Source organism: Perca fluviatilis, chromosome 13 (genome assembly GCF_010015445.1).
Source record: "Perca fluviatilis chromosome 13, GENO_Pfluv_1.0, whole genome shotgun sequence".
NCBI classification, from domain to species: domain Eukaryota; kingdom Metazoa; phylum Chordata; class Actinopteri; order Perciformes; family Percidae; genus Perca; species Perca fluviatilis.
The window spans coordinates 23118017-23140301 of NC_053124.1; the positions used below are offsets into that span (position 1 = coordinate 23118017).

Genomic DNA, 22285 nt, shown 5'->3' on the forward strand with positions numbered 1-22285 from the left:
ATTATGTAAAATTATAGCAGCATTCCTATGATGCTGGCTCACTGGTATGGTTTATGACACACCTCTACATAGAATTAAACCTTCATTATTATTATTGTCCTGCAATGACATGTCAAATCACGTGCAGTGAGAAAGGTATTTCATCTTGCTGAACTTTTCACAATTTTCCAAGAAGAATGAGACATGCAATTATTTTTTTTTCCATTAAATCAAAAGTAGTTTATTTAACTTTGCCTTCTCTGTATAACTTTATTATAATAAGACACTTCTCTGCTTGTACATTGCTCCCTTGAACTAAAAATGGCAACATTTGGTTGTGGGAATGTAAGTTGGGGTAGACAAAACTTAGATACATACCAATATACATACATGTGTGTATATTACGGTTCCATTAATAAAACCATAAATGCTATTAAAAAACAAAAAAACAAAAAAAAAAAACAGTTTGAACCACTCCAGGTACCTTGGTAATGCTGGAAAACAGTACAATCTTTGAGTAATTTTTCTGGAATACACTATTTGTTTTCTTTTAACATGGGTACATGAAATAATGCGCACATCAACATTAAGAGTAAAGGAGGGATGAAGGACTCTTTGAGCCAGTGTTAAGTGTACAGCTATCAATGTATAAACCAGTAACAGACAAGGCAAGCTGCACCCATGGGTGTGTTCATGCTTAGAAGCGAGGGAAAAAAAATATATATATCCAACTTCACTTGCCTGCAGAAAAATGTATGATTAAATTACACAAAACAAAAGGGGTGAAGTTCTCCACTGCATGTTCTTCATTTGGAGGATGAACATATACACACAGCTGAATGTATACATGTGGATGTATTTAAGAAACCGTAGAATTGTCTTAATAATGGTTAAATCAAATGTGGGCAAACAAGGCAGAAAGTGCTTGCCATTCATGTTAACCTCTCCGGTCCCCAACCCCTTCCCAAATTGTTACACTAACACCAGAAAAACGCACACATGCCACAGACACACACACACACACACACACACACACACACACACACACACACACAAACACGCACACACATACACAAATCATTAAATGCCCTACTCACAACATCCCAGAGACTATCTTCAAAGTGTTGTCAGTAAACAAACAAACCCCAACTTACAGCAGTGACAGAGTTGACGCAGATGTATAAATCGATTTTAGTTCCCCTTGGAGGTCGTCTCCGTGTGCCATGTTGTCTGTTACGTATGATACAAACTATGTTTACAAGTGTAATCCTACATCAATCCAATATTTTCTCAATACTCCAGGCCGGCATTATTTGTTGCGAGTGAAATCGTGGAAACCGTGTTAACTGTAAGAAAGTGACTCGCGTGTCAGCTTTGTCCAAAATTGAACTAGTTTGGGCTTCTGGTTGCCACAATGTACTGAAACAGCCATCCAGAGAACACACTTTGAAAAATACTTCCTCAGACAAGGAGCTCTTGGTAGTAGTCCTTTCTTGGTGTGAGGAGTCTTCACAAAAGCACAGAGAAGTGTGGGGGATGGGGGGAGGGGGGGGTGTGTAATAGTACAATACTCAACCCAGCTCTGTACTCTGGGCCCAGACAGAGTACCTGTCCTGTTGCAGAACATGTAACTTGCCCAAAAAAAACTAAAAATATATTCCAGCAACCATGGGTTTGTGTTATACTACAAGGAGTGCTTATTAGGACATATTCAATTACCTATTGAAGCATTAACAATTTTTATGAAAGTCAAACTTTTTTTTTTTGTTCATTCTATCATTTCACTCATTTTATCCCCCTTACAATGTGGTATTTCATCTTCAGGGAGAGAAAAAAAAAAGTGTTTCCATAAAAGTGGAAGTCACTGAGGAAATAATGGTTGTTAAAATAAGCCGTCAAGCTATCAATAGTCTAGCCTAGTCTTCATAGGTTAAACAAAACTCATGAATGACAGAATAAAAATTGGGGAACTTGGATTTACGCAAAAATTCTGCAGGTGGGGAGGGTGCTACGATGAAGCTAAAAAAAAGCCTCTATTTCATAAAAAGGACCAACGAATAGCTAATGAAATGTCAGATCAGATGTCTATCTGAACAAGCAGCAGAAACATTGATATCAAAGACAAATCAATGTGATCAATGCAAACTGTAGGTGAGCAGTAGTACTTCAATGGGTCTTATCACAGTAATCACAGACGGAGTTTGCAGGAGTCAGCAAGAGGAGGAATTAGGGAATTTAGTAAAAAGGTATTTTAATGACCTGCTTTTTAGAAGAAAAAACACACACCCCTAACATTTCCCAAAGGCTGAAACTCAACTGACACAAGGCCAAAATAATAATAATAATAAAAAAAAAAAAGACAAAAACAAAAACATCTTATGGTACATTGTTCTCGTTAAAAGATGAAGCTGCACTCTTTCCCTTTGTGAGGGAAGTAATGCAGAACTGCACTACTGAATACCACCCAAGGCCAAAGTGTGGTAGAAATATACATTAGGTACATATATATATATAAAAATTAGCCCAATCCAAACATTTGCCAATTTAATCCCTTGTTTTGATTTTGCAACCATATGACTGCATGTGTTCCGTATGTTCGTAAAGATGTCATATTTGTGCTTGTATACGCAAGTGTGTGTGGAGCTCTGTGTGAATGTCTTCTGTCAAAACGACGTGCACCTCCCATCTGAAGAACCACATGCTTGTCAAATCCAACTGGGGTGAAATTATTGAGGGAAGGTGGGGGTGGGGGGGGGCACAACTGAACAGAGAGCAAGACAGAACAAACGGAGAAATTTACAATAACGGACGGTTGATGGTAGATTGATGCAAGGGGAAAGAGGTGACTGGGGTGGGGCACTAACGTGAATGTGAATACCATCTCCATATACTGTACAATGCACTACTCAGTTTAGGGATGCCAACAGATAAGCCATGAAGTAATTATCAAAAAGGGAGAAGGATGCAAGAGGGTGGGTTTAATGTGGGTGGGAGTCATCTGAAATGTTTTGAAATATTTCATCACTTCCTATTTTTCGGGGAGGGCCAGTTGCCACGCCTCTCCCCGCGGTTGCCACCTCCATTACCAGGCCCGCCAGAGCCACCTCCAGGCGGCCCTCGTGGGCCTCTTCCTCCCCCTCCGCCTCCACCTCCTCCAGGGTTGACCCTCCGATTCTGTCGCTCCATGCCAGGACGCTGGCTTGAGAAGCTTCTTTTATTCGCTGAGGGCTCTTTCCCCGTCATGTTGCGGTCGACCCCACCTCCGCCTCCCCCTCCCCCCCTTCCCAGGTGATGGGGATGGTGAGAAGAATAGGACTTCCCCCCTCCTCCTCCTCCTCCTCCTCCTCCTCCTCCTCCTCCTCCTCCCCCCCCTCCCTCCCTGTCTCTGAACTCTGTGAAGTCGCTGCTCTCGGAGGCCGTCTCCCACTCCTCGTTGGCCTGGTCCGAGTTCTGGTTGGTGAAGTCAGGGGACTTTGCTCCATGGCTGTGGTGGTGCTGGGGGTGGGTCTGCCCAGCGTTGCCCTGGTTGTAGTGGTGATGGTGGTGGTGACTATTTGCATTGCTAAGATGCCCGCCACCACTGTTACTGTTGGTTGTTAGTGTGGTGTTGTGGTTAGCATTTTGGGCATTGCCCGTCACGGGAGCAGAGGCAGGGGCTCCGTTACTGTCCTGAACTGAATTCAGGGTAGGAGAAGAGGGCCTTCCTACCCCGATGACCCCCACTCCTCCGTTGATACGTGCGGCATTCTCTCGCTCCTTCAGTCTCCGGAAGCGAGGGGGCTTGTCCTGCTGGTGCTGGGACCGCCCGTGACGGCGACGTCTAGGTGGTCGCTCGAACCCACTGGGAGGAAACCCGCGGTTAGTGGGAAGAGGGAGCGCATTTAAACCTCCAGAGTTTGGCGTGGGGTTGTTTGAAGCTTGCTGGGTCACAACTCCGCCATTTTCAGTGGAACACAAAGTGGCGGGAGTTGCAGCGGGTAAAGACGGCTGAGGGGGATTGGACCCCTGACTTTGAGTTTGACTTGCATCAGCTGTCTTGTCCTTCTTCTCTCCTCCATTTCCTCCCCTGCCCAAGTCTTTTGGTCCAGAGGTTTGTGGCGGGCCTTGCTGTTTTCGGGCAGAGGCTGATGACTTGGAGGACCCACTGTGAGAGGCTGAGCTGGGTCCAACTCGGTGTCCCCCAGGTGGTCCTCCAACATTGCCACCACTTCTGTACATGTTTCCTCCCCCGCTACCTCCACCCCTGCCCCTCCGAGAGGGCACACCCCTGGGGGTGAACACCCGGGCCTGGGAACCTCTGGCTGGTGCAGATGACATATTGCCGCTGCCAGTGGTGTGGGCATTATCAGAGCCATTCTTGGGGTTACATTTCTGGTGGTCTTCCTTGTCTGAGTGAGCAAGGTCACTCGCACCACTCTCACTGCCAGTCTCTGAACCTCTCTCCCGCCTTCTCTTGGGTATTTCCTCATACTCTGAACCCTCACTGCGGGTTTCACTCCGGTTCCTGGCCCTGGCTGGGTTATGCTGGGACCGATCCTGACCATGTCTGCCACCGCCCCCCTCCCCCTTCGATTCATGGTGGTGGCCACTGCCAACAGATGAACGGTAGTCTCTGCCACTCCTGCCACTCATTCTGCCCCGACTGCCGCCAGTGGGCCCAGCAGCTGCCGTGTAGGTGCCACGGTAACCCCGGCCACGCCCGTAGAACTCTCCCCCTCTTCCGCGACTGGCTCTGCTGCCCTTGGCGGGGACTCCATGGTGGTGGGAGGTGGCTCCTCCTCTCTCAAAGGAGCGGTCCCTGTCCCTCCTGGAGGAGGACCCTGTAAATCCTGAGGAAGTGGTGTCTACATCTTTGGGTCCTCTACCAGACCCACCCCCTCCTCCTGAGGGTCGTTCCTTTCCTCCGTTCCTGGGTTTGGCTGCCTGGGCTGGCTCATCTTTAGATGGAGCCGATGTGTTCTGGGAGGTGGAGGAAGCTTCCTGCTTCATAAGGGTGGGTTGGCCACCATCTTTCTCTTTATCTTTCCCAAAACTTGTTTTTTCTACTCCATCAGCTTCCCCTCCATCTCTCTTCATCTCCTTCAGCACAGGCTTCTTAATGGGGCCAGCCCGCTTGTTGGAATTGCTGCCTCCCATCTGGTTGGAGGGTCTGTGGTCAGAGGGAGTGTTGGAGGAGTCCTCCCCGCCACGGGAGTTGTTCCCACCTCCTGCATTGTTGGCCCTCCTACCATGAGAGGACCCCCCACCTGTATTGCTGCTGCCAGGCCGTGGGCCCCACTGGGTCTCTGTCTTGTGCTCCCGCCCCCCTCTTTGGTTTGATTTAGGATGAGGGTGATGCTGCTGCTGATTATGACTGCCATGTTGAGAGGGAGGTGGGCTAGAGGTCATGGAAGAAGGGGGAGCGTATGCCGGGCCTGTTTTCTCCTGTTTCACATGGCTGCTATTGCCGGCACTGCCATTGTTGCCTCTTTCACCATGACTGTGCCCGACACCAACTTCACTCTCTCTCTGGGATGGGTGGTGATGCAGGGCAACTTTGACATTCCCATCTTCCCTGGCAGAAGAGGAGGAGGAAGAGCAGGAGGATGAGAGGGAAGGTTGGTGGATTGGGGGAGTAGAGTCTGTCTTCTTAGCTGGGGCCTCAACAACCCTGTCTCGGCTGGTTTCTGGCTTATGGGGGTGGAGAATGAAGTGAGGCTGCTGAGGGTGGTGGCTGTGATGGTGGTGGAGATGAGAGTTGCTCTCAACAGGGGGGTGATCAGCACGACCGTTGCGATCGTAGTGAGGGTGTGGGGCTCCCCATATCTGTCCCTGCTGAGACCCTCGTGGAGGCCCTTCATCCTGGTGGGTGTAATTATGCGGCTGATTTCCCCTCTCCGCCCTCTGCTGCTGCTGGTGGGGATGCATCCTCGCACCCTGGTCAGGGAAGTTGCTGTAGTTGCCCCGCCCACTTATGTAGTGATGAGGGTGGTGGCCACCTCCCTGGACCCCAACTTGAGTGCCAACTGGAGGTGGAGTCTGATTGGATGACCCAGAGGTGGAGCTGGGCTGCTGAATGGGTCCCAATCCACCCTCTCGCATGCGGTGTGGAGGAGTGTCGCTCCTAAGATAAAAAGATAGAAGAATACAAATTACTAAATCAATCCATTAAATAAAGGGCCAGTTAACCTGTATTACAAAATAACTCCCCCCCCCTTACACTTTCAGTATGTGGAGCATATGCAGTTTATAGAGGACATACTATCAGCAGTGTGTGTATTTTGGAAAATATCCATACCTGGGCCCTTTGGCCACATCGTCATCCTCCAATGCCTGCTTCTGCCTGAGGGGGGATGTTAGTCCACGGCCCTCCCCTCCGCCAGGGAATACCTCCTGCCCCCAGGCCATCTTAGGATCCATAGGGGGGGTCCCACGGTGAGGATGCCCTGGATGCTGTTGCTGCCTGTCAAAGGAGTCTGAACCAGATCCCCCTGAATCAGACCGCTCACGCCCAATAAGCCCTGCGATATTGAAGAACTATTTTTAAAAAAGGATACTTTGCTGATTTTTAACCAACTTTATATATAATAATGGTGTTAGTATGTGTAAATGAACTATGTTAAACTTCACTTCATTTAACCGGCGCCCAGATGTCCCTACTCAAAAACCCCAGCAAAAAGCCACTGGATGACGTGTTCTGCGTCATCTGGCGGCTTTTTGATGGCTCTTAAGGCTTTTGCTCAAACCACAGATTGTACTTCTGCATAAGGACACAGAGTATAGAAGCAGACTAAGAGAGAGAGCCGCTTCTCTCAATCTCTCTCTCAAACTTAGACCGAACTCGGATAAAACTGTACAACTAGACAGTGCTACCGGTATTGCGTAAAAATTGGAGGCTGAAAAACTGAAAAATTTCTAACCTAAATGTTTCCAGAAACATTTTGCAGCGAACGCTGTCAGCGTGGAGTTTTGAAAACCGTAACCACACTTGCAACCGCTTCACCAGCATTACCTTGACTCTCTGTGACTTTAACAAACGTAGTAGACATAGTTTCACTCTGTCCGCACCTCTGTTTGTGTGTGTGTGTGTGTGTGTGTGTGTGTGTGTGTGTGTGTGTGTGTGTGTGTGTGTGTGTGTGTCAGAGCTACGCTCTCTGTCAACATGCAGAGAAACTTACGCCCTCTCAGGTACCGAAAATTGGCAACGTTTGATTTAACGTGAATCGGTCCGTGGACGTAATTCGGTCAGTACGCAAAAAAGTAGAGAGATGCAATTTTTTGCAATATGGCAGTATCATCTTATCTCATTACTCAATCAGTGAGCTTTTGAATCATTTATCTTCAAAGCATTTCATCGTCACTTCAACTCACCTGACGGGTGCATGCCTGCTGGATAGTAGTCCATAGGTGGAGGGCGGCCCTGCATCATGCGGGGGTCCATGTAGGGCATCATCATCCAACGAGGGTCAAAATTCATTGGCAGGGGCGGGGGTCGGACCATATTGCTGGGTTGATACATGGGTCCACCCTGCTTGGGTCCAGGCCCAGGCTGGGGTGTTGAACCTGGTGAAGGACCCTGTTGAGCCTGGGGCTGGGGGGACAGCTGGCTTTGTGATGCCTGGCTGTGCTGCTGCTGCTGTTGTTGCTGCTGCTGCTGCCACTGCTGCTGCTGCTTCAAGAGCTGCTCCTAAAAAAAAAAACATAAATAAATAAACATAAAAACATAGCACCCAGAATGTTTAAGAACAGGAATGTCAGACATATCTATAAAGCCATGCCTGCATTGGTGGCAAAATACATAGCTCCCTTGTGGTGGCTATTTTTGTCTCTGAATAAGAGTCAAACTCATCTAGAACACAACAACCATTCAAGAAATACTTGTACTAAAGACAACAGACAAGTATAGATCCTAACCTGCTGCTGCCTCTGAAATCGAGGTGGAAGAGACTTCTGGTACTTTGAGTAACCCTGGCCAGGTGGACCACTGGCTGGACGACCTGCTCCCCCTCCGATATTCTCAATCTTCACTGGGTCGACTCCTCTTTCACCTACACTTCCTGCACGGATGTGTGGACTGCCCATGGTCTCTTCCTTATTTTCTCCTGGTAAAGGTATGTCCAGCGTGGGCTGCTGTGGCTGTGACACAGCCGGCTGGGGACACTGTTGGGCTTCTGAACCAAGAGAGAAGGTTGTAGGGCTGAATCAGGGGCCATAATCAAGCGGTGGAAGCTTTATTTGAACAGCCATTTTAAACATCAGGTGTTAAGAAAGTAGAGCCGGGGCAATATGCAGAAAACCAAATATCACGATATTTTGGACCAAACACCTCGATATTGATACTGTAGGGTTGACTATTGGTGCTTTCACAAAATATTTACACAATGAGATTTTTTACAAATACTGATCAATAACGTGGATATAATGACTAAGTGGGTAAAAGTAAATAATAAAACAGCTAGAACAGTCTGGTAAATTGGGAAAATGACATCACTTTACTGTACTGCAGCCTTTAAAAAAAAAAACAACAGGAAAATACAAGACTTATGCCATATTACGATATAATGATATCCAAAATCTAAGACGATATCTAATCTTGTATCGATATATAATCGATACATTGCCCAGCCCTATAAGAAAGCCGAATCCGGTGTTAGTGATCTAAACGATTCAGATGACCAGTCATCACTGATCACGTGTCCATGTACAAACTCACCTGCACTGGAGTCATAGCTGCTGTTGCTGCTGGCTCGCTGTCGGTCACCGACTCCAGGACTGGACCCCGGCTGGACAACCAGCACTGGAAGCTCTTCAGGGTCCACACAGGGGGATGGGGGCTGGCTGATGTTGGGGGAGGAGGCAGAGGCTGAAATAGATGGACTAGGGCTGCCTGCTGTGGCGACTGTAGCGTTTCCATCAGGGCTGGGGCTTTTACAGCCGCTACCAGCACCTCCTATGTTGCTGCCCTGCTGCTGTTGCTGCTTCTCATCCAGCCTCTTTAGCTTCTCTGCGCAGGCTGCGCGTCTCTCCTCCTCCATCCTACGTTCTTCCTCCTCACGGCGGCGACGGGCTCGCTCCACAGCAGCAGAGATCTCAGTAGAGGACTGCTTCCTGCGCTGACGCCAAGTCTCATCCTCATCATTTTCCTGGGGTCCAGGAACCAGCAGACCTGGTTGTGCAGGAGGAGAAGGACCTCCTGGTGCTGGCTGATGCTGGGCGGGGACAGGTTTCCCCGGGCCTTGAGAGGCGCCCTGGTTTTGGGGCCGGTCCTGAACAGTTAGAAAATAGGATTGCTCTATTATGCAGTTTTCAACTCTAGATAACACTAGAGAAATCACGAATGATTACATAAACTGAAACAAAACTCAAGATTCAAAAAGCGAACTTAAAACTAAAGATGACTTATCCATAAGACCTGGGGCGGTGGATGAGATAATGATAGAAATGATTTATCTATGGAGGCGCTATCCGGATGGCTACCTGTCGGTAAAAGGAGTAAGACCCTTGTCCAAAGAGGGGCCCAGGTGGGGGGGAGGGTTGCTCCCGGGGACCACCCAATCCAGGCCTGCGCCCCTGTATACAGGCAGACACAGTTAGCCATGCTGCACCACAATCTACACTGACAGAAACACAACTCTGCCCACAAAGTCTTTGCTTAACAGAATGCCCAAATTGTCCTGTGTTGAAAATTTGGACATACATCTTTTCAAAGCTTGAGCATGGCTCGCCTGGGAAACACCTTATTGCTGCTGGTCAGCATGCTACCTGGTAGTTGGTTGGTGCTCCCTGGCCCCCCCAGCCACTGCCTCCCTCCTCGGCCCATCCTGGCTTGCCGGAGGGGGGTTGGGGGCCATTGTCAGCATTAGAGGGAGGAGTGCGGCGGGCGTCTCCGCAGCTGTCCGATGCTCGAGAGCAAGAGGTTGCAGGTGGGGCATCCTGGGACCTCTGCTGCTCACTGAGGACAAGAGAAATGTTTGGTCAAACAAATGATAGTAGCTTGTATAATGTAATCACATTTATGCTGAAAAACTGTCATAACTTGAAGTGACATCACATGCTGAATGTACTTGGTCACATACCGCAAGTCATTCTTGCTCTCGGTTCTCTCCTCTTCCCCCTCTTCATCATCACTGAACTTCAACTTGGCGGAATAATCAATCTCCTCATGAGCTCCTGTTAAAGCAGAAAATCAACAAGAAAACATCAGAACCATGTTTGTACCAAACATTCTTTCAGTGCATTTGCACATCATTCATCACACTTCACTTTGATAAATCAGATCCTCCACTCGGACCAGCAGGAAATATGATATGCAGAAACATCTGCAAGTTAAGATGGCATGAATGTAATGTTAGCAGGGTTAGCATGGCGGCGTTAACCAGGACAAATCGGGATCACTTTACTGGCTGTGTCTCAATTTGTTTTTGCAAGTAACCAACTTGGGTACTCTAGCTACAGTATAGGCCAAAGGTTTGGACACACCTTCTCATTCAATGAGTTTCCTTTTTATTTTCATGACTATTTACATTGTAGATTCTCACTGAAGGCATCAAAACTATGAATGAACATATGGAATTATGTACTTAACAAAAAAGTGTGAAATAACTGAAAACATGTCTTATATTTTAGATTCTTCAAAGTAGCCACCCTTTGCTTTTTTTTTATTAATAAGGGAAAAAATTCCACTAATTATCCCTGACAAGGCACACCTGTGAAGTGAAAACCATTTCAAGTGACTACCTCATGAAGCTCATCAAGAGAACACCAAGGGAGTTATCAAAAAAAGCAAAGGGTGGCTACTTTGAAGAATCTAAAATATAAGACATGTTTTCAGTTATTTCACACTTTTTTGTTAAGCACATAATTCCATATGTGTTCATTCATAGTTTTGATGCATTCAGTGAGAATCTACAATGTAAATAGTCATGAAAATAAAGAAATACATTGAATGAGAAGGTGTGTCCAAACTTTTGGCCTGTACAATTCAATGTAAGTACACAAATTTTTAAATGACATTAAATGCCCGTCCCTTGTAACGTTAGCCGTGATAAATTAGCCTGAAGCTAATATTTACCAGTTCAGGAGGAAATTGTCCTTTTGGGATCTAAACAGTCTGCATCTTTCAAATACATTTCCAATATTTACAATATTTCCGTTACATCTCTGGTCACGCAACCGTTAGAAACAGGACGTTTTTTTTAGGTCAGGTAGAATTTATCTTGGTTGGTCCTGTTCCGTTTTTTTGCTGCTTTCATGGCTGTACTAATGTTACAGCTGGGTTTACGTTTTTACAGGTATATCTGGTAACCCGGCCTGGCTGTCAAACTGGGCAGTTGATAACAACACAAAGGCCAAAACACAACCAGAAACTCCGTGACGGAACATAAATTTCAAAAAGGAGAAAATACAGCATTGGCATTACATACAAACAAAATAAATCACAACAGGTTATCCATAGCCAACACTATTTACAGGTTTTATATCAAAGTTTTATATCTGTGAATGAGCTTTTTGTTTTACCTGCCCAGCCCTCATCTCCATCGTGGTCCAGCTCGTCTAGCTCCTTCAAGTCATCCTGCTTTAGGATAGAGGGTCGCTTTACCACCTCTCCACCTCCGTCACGTGGGCCGCCCTGAGGCCTGCTGTCCGGACCACCCTGCCCACGAGAAAACCTGAAAGAGGGGAGGAAATTCGTTGAAAGCCATATATCGACAATACAAAAAAACAAACAAAAAAAAAACAAAAAAACATTGCGGCAAAAGGCAGGAGAAATGGGTTTCAATATGAAAAAAAAGTCATGAAGTAGCACAATACTAGCTTTACACTTGATTTCGACAAGGAACATACCTTGGAGGAGGCCCTTCTCCAGGTGCCGGGTACCTGTAGGGCCCCTGAGGGCCATATGGGCCCGGAAAGGGCAGGTAGGGAGGATACATCTAAAAAAAAAAGAAAAAAAGATCAGGTTCAGGTACAATTTATTTTTTTTATAATCAGTAGGGCTGGGTTTAAAAAAATAAAATTCATCAATCAATAAATTTTCCAATTCTATTCGATTTTCATTTGAATGATCCAATATCGATTCATAAAATCCAGAATCAATCTCTGTCTGTATCATAGGAAACTAGTCGACCTAAGGAATCCATTGGTACCAATGTCATGCTAGCTTGTTGGTAAGGGGGTTAAAAAACACTCCAAAGATGGGCTACATTTTTGCAAAGAAAAAGTGGCATGGCCATTTTAAAAGGGTCCCTTAAACTCTCACCTCAAAATATCTGAATGAAATGTCACTGAATAATTACTGACTGTAGAATTGCACTTTATTGTGTCACTGCTGTAGTGTGTTCATGTTAAATAAAACATAAAATTATTATAAATTATTATAGTACATTAATGCAATTGCTTTGGGGTCAATTATTAATGTAAACATTGATACTTTTAATAATGCCGGTTAGAGAGAAACTTGTACAATTTTAGAATACTTTTCATATCCAAGCGAAACTGGTTTTGCAACTGAAACATCCCAAATCGATATTGAATCAGAAATCGACTCGGGACCTTGTGAACCAGAATTGATTCCGGAAATCAGTGGCGATACCCAGCCCTAATAATCAAAAGAAAGTACAGCATTGGCCAATTCTGCACTCCATCTGCAGACAAATGTTACATTATTTAAGTAGGCCCTGCAAATGCATTGCAAAGCAGTTGAGTAGCAATAGAAAAACATATTAACAGAAAGAAAAAAATATATATATACCAGAATATTAGCCTGAAATCAAAAAGAGGGAAAAACAAGAGGAAAACTTACAAAGGGAGGCATGATCCCTCGGTATTGGGGGAACCCAGGCCCCACAGGGGGCTGGGGCAGGGGCAGGGGCAAGGCGGGGCTGCCTGCGGGAGGGTTCCTAGGTGGCCCGTGGGACTGAGAGTTCGGAGGGGGGACCCCAGCTGCCCCATCCATCACCAGAGTCACACCAGTGCCACCCTCCACTGCCCCCTCCCCAGACAGGGTGGGCGCCAGGGCTCGGCCCCCACCGTCCCGCCAACTTGTAACGTCTGAAGACAGCGAACACAGGAGAGGACAGAGCAGTCAGTATGATTTATAGGCTTTAATGGAATAAGGTCAGAGATGCAAAGCCATTACTTTAGAAAGATAACACATCCTTTTACCTAAGACCCCATTGCTGGAGTACTTGAATGAATGGATTAAGGATTTGTCATACAATTTTTTGTTAATAAAAAAATAAAACTAAGAAACTTTTCTATTTCGCCTTATTCCCCAATTAGACTTGGTTTTGGAAAGTGCATACCAACCAAAGCATAAAGAAGATAATACATACACATTATGACCACTCTTGTTGTGAATTTGTAACAATAATACAAGCCAAATGAATAATCAATAGGAAAAAAGCTTGCTGACTATTTGCTCAGCTGCCCCATGTTATCAACTGAACCACTCCTATACACAATATTGTCAGAGAAGTTTCTAGCCACCACTGACTTCAATAAAGTTTATCAAATATTGGAGATTAGTTGGGTTATCACTCACTCTGGGGGCGGAGGCTTGGTCCGGGCCCATACCACTGATCTGCAGTGCCCTGTTCTCTGCCAGCTTTGTCCTGGTCGCCAGCCGCCTGCAGGGTGGGAAATTCCTCGCGAGAGAATGGCGACGGTAGGTTTGATGCCTTTCCACCTGCAGAAAGGGAAAACGAGGGATGATGTGATGATGATGATGATGAGGGTGGCATGTGTAACGAAAAGCTTATTCCAACATATTTCTTTTGAAACATGTACAAAAAGGAAGACTCACCATCCCCTTGTGTTCCATGTGTAACACTGGCCTGTGCCCAGGACCTTGCCCCTACGACCTGGGTTGAAGCTGGGGCCAGAGCCTAAGAGAGGGGGCAAACACACAAAGAGACAAACACCATATGATACATGTCAACTATGGCCGCGATACATCTCCATGCACATTTTCAACAAAAAGTATGACTTTTCATTCATGTTACTGGGACTGCGTGTACCTCTGAAGCTGGCGGGGTTCTCGGGCGGGTCGGTGCAGGTGTCGGTGAAGCCGCAGGCTGCTGCGATTCCGGCTGCGGTGCTGGCGATGCATCGGTACTGAGAGAAAGAAAAAAAATTATTAGACAAGTTAGCCTCAGCAAAAGAAAAAAAAAAGAATCTGTATTTTTTTTGACTATCAATTGTTGTAACTTTAACACGTAAAAGTAGATGGATTTGGTGCTAAAGGGGAGTTACTTACCTCTTTGGGTCCGCTTGTTCCGGTTTGCTTGCCCATCCTGTGCCGTCTTTGGGAACGAGTGAGACGTTGGGATCGTTGCCTTTGTTCTCTGCCTTCAGACTGGGCAGGTTGGCAGGGGGTGGCATACGCCGTGCGGAGGCAACTTTACCAAGAGACTGCAGGCCATGGCGGGGGGGAACTGATATGGGAAAGAGAAAGGAGGTCATTAGCACAGATGGACCACTGAAACCTGACACCAATTAGATCTACTGGGTGTAAGGAGCAGCCTGATGACAGGGATGGCGCTTGCTGGATACACAATTAGGATGCTAAACAACCAACAAAGCTAGAGGTTTGGTAGTTTCAGTCTGGTGATTCTGATGAATATGGATTAAAAAAGCCTCAAGATGTTATTAAAAACTTCCAGCAAACTCAGTTAATGGAGAAGTACTAGGATATCAGATTCAGATTCTAAAAAGTGAAGCCCTGCTGAATATCAATCCCCAATTTGTTTCCATGAGGCTTAGAGAAACCACAGCAGTGGATGGCTTCACTACGTAGGAGGGGGAAGTCTGTAGTTTGGAAACTCGACAGCTGCTTAGAGCTAGTGGGGAGCTTCTGAATAAAACATTGACTGGGGACTCAGCACAGAAGTCAAACACCGTCAACAAGTAAGCCTCTGTCTCAAGTCAGGCTCAGCGGACATGTTAAGGCTCGAGAGCCAGTCACCCTCCAGACCGTGCATAATCTCTTTTTATATGGCTACAGATGAGAAACATTGTAATAGACAATGTTTTTTCTCTCTCAGAGACAGGTATATAGAGTATTAAATATCCTTGATCCCTGAATAATATTAACAGCATCAGCAAAACCAGGTTGGCAGACAGTTGAGAGATGCAGCAGAGAGATGCAGCACATCATCCACTTCCTGTATTGGAAATCAGCCCCAGAGCTATTAGGGAGACAGTAGGCTAATGCATCAAAGTTACAGTACTTGGTGTCAGAAGACAACACAGCACAGCCAGGCACTTTAAATCAAAACAGCCAACGGGTAAATCAAACTGTGCATATCAGAATTGTTTCTCATGTCTAGATCTGATTAATTACCAAACAAGTCATACAAAAGAAGAAGAAACTTTATTATTCCCAATATAGAATTGTACAGTATAATGTAGTGAAATTCAATTACTGCATTTAACAGATCCTAAGTATTAGAAGCAGTGGACAGCTAGATACAGCATCCGGGGATAGGGCTGTAGCGATACACTAATCTCACGATACGATACACGATATTCAGCTCACGATACGATATATATATCATGATATTCAGCCAACGATACGATTCGATATAATTCGATACACTTACATCATTTTCTGAAAGATTTAAAGGGGACAGAGTGATTTTGGTGACATCTTGTGAGTGTTCCATTTACTTGGATTTAATTAATTGAACTGAAAACATCAATTACACAATATATGTCTCTGACTGGACAGAGAGTATACAGCAGGGATCATCAACTACATTTTTTTCAGAATTTTTCTAAGCACTCTGGCGGCCGGACTTTCAAATAAAGAAAATAAAATGAATTTATACCTAATACGCCTATTCTTGTTCGAAATTTTCACTTTCTTACTGTATTAATGATATATATATATATATCATTAATACAGTAATGAGAGTTTTTTTTTTTTTAATTTACATGCATTAGTGTGAGCAAACTCCTTAAAAACATGGACACTCCATAATGATAACTGGCTCTTTAACTAGTTAAAGTTCTCAAACTAGGAGGCAGTTTACTGAGGAGTGATGGTTAAAGTCTGTGATTATGGAAACATTATTGTAGTATGCAGCGTCCTGATTGGTGGAAAATGCTTGCAGAAAGAAATGGCTGTTGTCAGGTAAACATGTCACTGTCAAAGAGGCTGAAAGGAAAAGTTGACGTGGAAAAGGACTGATAAGCAGGCTATGCACTCGTCATGTATGCCTCATTTGCAATGAAACAATGTTGTTGCAAAATAATACAACCAGCATCATCATCACTCGAACATAACGATCGCGTCATTCACGTGCATATTAAGTAGCTCCAGATTGTCCGCTCTAGCGGAGAGTTTGGTTTGTTCAGCCAACAGTGAGGTTTACAAGAATTTGTCAAAATTTCCAGATTCCCTGCAACCTAAGATAAACAGTTAGACTAAAAACCGACAGCTTTTGTTTTAGCTTGTTTGTAAAAATTCGCTATTTGCAGAGTAGAGCTGTGTTTGTGTAAAACTGTGGACTGAGCAGATTGAAATATCGCTTTCTACATGTTTATGCTGGTCTACACAGGTGAGTGCATTGATAAGTATTGACTTTCTACTCACGAAGGTTTAATTGTAACCTATTTACAGAAAAGAGACTAGCGTGAGTTCATCTGCCCCAGCGGCCGTTGGTAACTCTATCGTTCCCAGTCAGGTGCTGCGCGTTTTAACCTTTAACGCACACACATCTCGGCTCAGCTGTGTGTGTGGAGCTCGGGCATCGCTGTACAGAATCCCGGCATGTGAATAGAGATGTAAATACAGGGGGCTGGGTTTTTACTCTAAATGCTTGAAATGATAAATAACAGAACGCATTTTTTCCTCTTTACATTTTGTGAATTCATGATTATTCTGCGGGCCAGACCAAAAGCTTTGGCACCGGGCCGCTAGTTGACGTTGGCTGCTCTACAGCGACACTAGCGGCTGGCTGACCAAATCGCTCTTCCTGCAACGCGAACGGGGGTAAACACGGGGGATTTGAATGGGAATAAGTATCGATACTTGCGGCTTAAAAAAATCGATACTTTCTTGGGGGAAAAAAATATCCATTTATATTGCTGAATCGATAAAATTGCTCAGCCTTATCCGGGGAGCAACTTGGGGTTCAGGGTCTTGCTCAAGGACACTTTGACATGTGGCCGGAGGATGGGATTGAACTGCCAATCTTGTGGTTAAAGGCCAATCCACTCTACCTCGCCACGAGCCACACTTTGTGACAAAACAAAAATGGCAGAATGTAAACAGAGCCTGACATGCAAGCAATACAAAAAAATTAAATAAAATAAATACCCTGGGTAGAAAGACAAAAAGGCCAATCCATTACAGTGGATGTATGTTGTGACAATAAAAATGTGGACATAACAGAACAAAGTACTCACCAACAGGCTTTTGTGTTTCAAGGCTCTTTCCTTTGTATGTATCAAACAGGTTGAGGGACGCATACTTGGTTTTGCCTTCCTTCCCCTTTGCAGTTTGCCCAGAGCGCTCTGACATTGCGCTGTCCGCTCATTGAGTATGGTGAGCCCTGAGACTGGGAGAGGGAGGCAAAAACAGAGAGAAAGTTTTGACATCAGATATACACATATACATGCATTCAAAACAACTAGAAAAATAGAAACTGTTTCACAAATCAAAATATCCTAAACATGTGCGTTGACGCGAAGGGATTCAACAGCTGGATGAGCGTGGTATTATCTTTTTGGGCATTTTAGGCCTTTAATTCCACAGGACAGATGAAGACATGAAAGGGGAGAGAGAAGGGGAATGACATGCATTACGGGCCGCAGGTCGGAGTCGAACCCGCGGCCACTGCGTCGAGGAGTAAACCTCTATATATGTGCGCCTGCTGGTCCATACCAACTGAACCAACCCGGTGCGTGGTATAATTAAGCACTCAGAGTAACTTATAGTAGTGTTGTATAACAGTGTAAAAAAAATGTTAAACATAGGTATCACAACATAGGCAGACCAATCCCGTAAGCTACCTAGTAAGACTAAATGATAAATATTGAAATAAATGAAAAAATCATTTTCTAAAGCTTTGACATTTTTAGTCCTCTGTCTCACAGAACAGATATTCCTCCATTTCAACAAAATATCATCCACATATGTTGCAATACACAACTCTGTTTTCCAGAGATGTTTTTCTCTTTCTCGCACAGTAAAATCACATTGGCGGCCAATAAAACTACATACATTTCCTGTTGACCATTGGGCACTTCAATTATGTACATTTGCAAGTTAAATGTATAAAAAAAGCTACAAAACCACTTCGTAATGCCTGCAACCAAAGAATTTCCTTTAAAAACTTATTTTAGGACATTTTAAGGATAAACTGTGGCATTCAACATTTAACATACCAGTTTATGAAAGACATTTTGGCTGGCCAATGGCCTTCCAGTACAACAGCTCAGCTTCAAAAGATGTTATAGGTTCAACAACTTGACCAACTGAAGTATTCCGGTCAGTTTAAGTCACTTCTTAATTATGTAATTTTGCCAGAAGACATGTATTTTTTTGAATAAGCCAATCCATACATCTAAAAATATGTTGGTAGCATCCCAAGGGTCGGACTTGTTAAGTTAATTGGCCAATCTTTACATAACAATTGTCAATCTCACACTAGGCTACATAAGGAACTGTATGTGTAGTAAGTATTAGACAAGTCAGATGTCAATGGACCTTTCCATAAATCAGAATTTTTAAAGTTGCTTTACAGTTTCCACAGGGCTCTGTCCCATGGAGTAGCACATTTTTATTATTTGCACCAGATATGAGAGTGCCTGTTCCATAATAACATATAAACTGATCAAAATAAATTAGTTATGTTAAGCCCAGTCAATAAATGTATTAAGGCCATTCTCGTATTTGGGTGTTGTTACAGAGACAGCGCCATGTATTTGTCCCATCCACGTCGCTTACACTGTTAACCTACTATTACCACCCGGTCTTCCTGACAGCCCAATTATTACTGACACGATGAAAGCTTAAGTGTGGTGTTTTAGGGTTATCGTGGTAGTTTCAACACCATGTGTGCAACTTAGTAGAAAAGCACAGCTTTTTATGAGGTGGGCAGGTGGATTAGTACTGGGATAGTCTATATCCTTTGCATTCCACTTCCGGGATTGCCCCGGTGCTGCAAGAAATTTCGCCAGATGCATGCATTTTCCATTTCTTTCTGCTTTCTTTGTGCTGGAATTTTAAATTTGGTGGATTTATGAGGACTATTGTTGACTGCTCCTCAGATCTCTGCAGGGTAAATTGAGACAACTAGCTAGACTATCTGTCCAATCCGAGTTTTCTCTCGCACGACTATTTTGCAGCGGCTCTGTGCAGAGTTTAGCACCGCCCATGACGATTATGATTGCTTTAAAGAAAAGCCATTAAACCAGAGAACGTTTCCTCCCATCCCCGAATGCTTTGTGGAGTAGGCAGACCTATCTTCAGCGCGCTATGGAGGAGGGTCTGGCAAAGCAAGATTAGTACTGGGATAACTTAAGCATCCTTTTTAAAAAGGTATGTTATCTAGATACACAAAGTTTAGCTAGGGCAGGTTCAGCATTTTGCCAGCATAAATACAGTTTAATATGAGCAGAACTAGTACAGTGCATGACTACACACAGATTTTTTTTTTTTTATCCATGGTCTCTATGGCAACACATTATAAATGATATTCTTCAATGCCTTTCCTTGGCTCCATGGCAACTGCCAGGCCTTTAGCTTGAACTCATTTTACTGTACCATCAATAAAACACTGACATCCATCTAATCAAAGTGATTTGGCTGCATCCAGCAGGTTTAACAGCTGCCCCCACTTCATCGTAGTCCTACCAGGAACAATTACTGAGAACAGATGATTCTCCTGAGATCATTATGCTACAAATTACATTAGTAATTTCATTCACTTGATTTGAATTGAGTGGCGAGAATTATGCAAGCGTATACACATGGTTCATGAATCCAGAATAACTATTTTAGAGCTGAACAAAGACTTCAGCAACAGTTAGCCTATTTTGTTCTGTAAAATATTGGGACATGAATATTTAAATGATCGAAAAGGTGAAAGAATGGAAATCCTAAATCATGACCACTCTGTGAGTATGCCTGAATAACAAGTCTACCCTAATATAGATGACTGCAACAAGGCCCATACAGTAGTGTGACTATGTTTAGCCAAACCAACAGATTCAAAAAGGGATGAATATTAAACCACAATCAAAACGATGCTGAAAGACTCAAATGTAAAGCCAACTGCCTTCTACTGCTCACTGGTAATCTTCATAATGACAAAAAGCATGATGTCTGCAATACACACATCACTGAGGAAAATAAATACACAAAACAACAGAAGGAATACCATGCACCAGCAGCACTGCACCATGCCTCAATAGCCAGATGAGATTAGAAAAATTAGGTCGTAGGATAGCTGGTCAACTACGTGTTATATGGGGATTAACGGGGGCCAGCAGCTAAATTACACTACGTTATGAAAAATTCACTTTATTTAACCAAATCAAACCAATTTAGACCAAATTAAAGGATTATTCAGATGCGGGGGTGTGGGTGTCAGTATGGTCAGTGGTGTAAGTGTGCATGAGTGATGTGTGTGTGTGTTAAGGGGCAGACAAAGTATAAAAAAAAATAAAAACTAAAGCAACACAACGAAACCAACGGATGAGAATAGGGAGCTGAAACTGCAGCAACCGCAAGGCAGGCGGAGAGAGATCAGAGTCACACTAGCTATAACTGCAGCAATGTAACGTTATACCACAAATCAAGTTACCGATAAACACGAGAATATTTGGCCAAAATCAGCTGGTAGCAATTAGTATCAAATATATAAACCACAAATAGCTGAAGCTACAGACGCATATATATATATATCTTTATTGTAGTGCTAACTAACGTTAGCTGGCTAACAGGGCCTCAGTGTTGGCGTTGGGAGGGGGACTGCGTTGATGTTTCATAATGCATCCCTTGTGGTAACATTAGCTTCTTGCTCTTCAATTCTGTGAGGTGCTACGTTTTGAATCACACACCATACATCACGACTGGACGTTTTCATCGATGTTATTAAGCTTTTCTATGTGTTGTAGAAGACACAGGACAACGCAGGAAAAAACAGATTTATTGGGAGAACAAAACAAAATGGCGGTGGGGACAGGCCCGGTACATATTAACGTTAATATAACCGGTTGTGTAGCATAACTTGGCTCAAACAGCTTATATTACAATAGACAACTGCAATATAGGCAAATTAATTTTTGTCGTTTTGAAAAAATATCCATAGAAATAAACATCAGTTTTAACTAACGTCAGTGTATCGCAGACTGACAGTGTGTTAGCTCAAAGCTGCACAGTAACGTGTATCCGCTAACATTAACCGTTAGCTACGCACAGAGGATCGGTGGCAAACAATTATATATTTAAACAACAAGCTAACTTAGTAGCCAGTTTCACCAGAGAATTTATATATGTAACGTTATGGCTATTCACAAAACTATTACTCTACCATTTGATATGACAAACGCTAGCTAGCCACTTAGCCAAGCTAGGCTATAAGTCAACAACCAACTGTGCCTTTCCAAAAAAAATAAAGACTGCCCCTTTACAAAACATCCTCTCGGGTAAGTTAACTCGATGTCCAACGACAATGGTCATCATTTCTAATCAGTCTAATGTAACTAATCGGTGTTTGCATACGAAATGCAACACGTTCCGGCCACTGACCTGGTCTTGTCCCGACTTGTCTCGAGGTTGTATCGCAGAATGAGGTTAGCTAACGTTATGCTATCGCGTAGCTTTCTAGCAAATGACCCAGCTAGCTAGTGTAGCTAAGCAACGTTATCCTCCTGCATAGTCAAACACATAAGGTCTTTGCAGTAGATCGCACCATCTAACTATGAGTAGTAACGTTACTAGCTATATATAAAGAAGGTGTTCGGCTTACTTGCACTCGTTTTCTTTTAATTCCAAAAATAAATGAAAAGGGGAAAAGAAAATTGTAATGCTGGACTCGATCCGTCACCTAAAGAGCCGTCAACGGCTACTGGGTAATTTCGTGAGATGGAAGCCGTTTGGGACCTCAACAGTGATTTTCAAAGTGGGTCCGGGGCCCCCCAGGGGTCCGTGGAACTCTGCCATTGGGTCCGTGAAAAGTTTCAGATTCATTAATTAATAAGTTATCATGATGTAAAAATTTTAAATTAAATTTTTTTTTTTTTACAAAAAGCTTCAAAAACCCTGTTTACACAGGACTAGTATTAGGCCTACCTGGGGACCTCTGGTAATTTG

The 22285-nt window shown here is 44.1% G+C and overlaps 1 protein-coding gene across 3 annotated transcripts; it reads right to left on the reverse strand.

The window, feature by feature from the left end:
• Positions 1-223: 223 nt before the first annotated feature.
• prrc2a (proline-rich coiled-coil 2A) lies at positions 224-22064 on the reverse strand. 3 transcript variants are annotated; one of them, XM_039819864.1, is made up of 17 exons: positions 21942-22064; positions 17371-17522; positions 14216-14393; positions 13977-14073; positions 13763-13844; positions 13502-13645; positions 12761-13008; positions 11803-11891; positions 11476-11627; positions 10035-10128; positions 9721-9910; positions 9436-9528; positions 8672-9224; positions 7873-8129; positions 7330-7645; positions 6257-6479; positions 224-6082 (listed from the first exon to the last, which is right to left on the reverse strand). In XM_039819864.1, the coding sequence occupies exons 2-17, from the start codon at positions 17483-17485 to the stop codon at positions 3001-3003; spliced, it is 5913 nt and encodes a 1970-aa protein (XP_039675798.1). In that variant the 5' UTR covers positions 17486-17522; positions 21942-22064; the 3' UTR covers positions 224-3000. The 3 variants fall into 3 exon arrangements, with proteins under 3 accessions (XP_039675798.1, XP_039675797.1, XP_039675796.1); XM_039819863.1 differs by lacking the exon at positions 9436-9528; XM_039819862.1 differs by lacking the exons at positions 9436-9528; positions 21942-22064 and adding an exon at positions 21722-21914 and having other exon boundaries at positions 3001-6082.
• Between the last annotated feature and the right edge of the window lie 221 nt (positions 22065-22285).

Bases quoted from the DNA above. Each gene is read 5' to 3' on its own strand.
- prrc2a (XM_039819864.1), bottom strand. From the start codon at position 17,485: ATGTCAGAGCGCTCTGGGCAAACTGCAAAGGGGAAGGAAGGCAAAACC. The intron at 11,628-11,802 runs GTATGTTCCTTG...CCCCTCTTTCAG, and splicing joins GGAGAAGGGCCTCCTCCAAG to GTTTTCTCGTGGGCAGGGTG. The intron at 8,130-8,671 runs GTGAGTTTGTAC...CTCTTGGTTCAG, and splicing joins CAGCTATGACTCCAGTGCAG to AAGCCCAACAGTGTCCCCAG.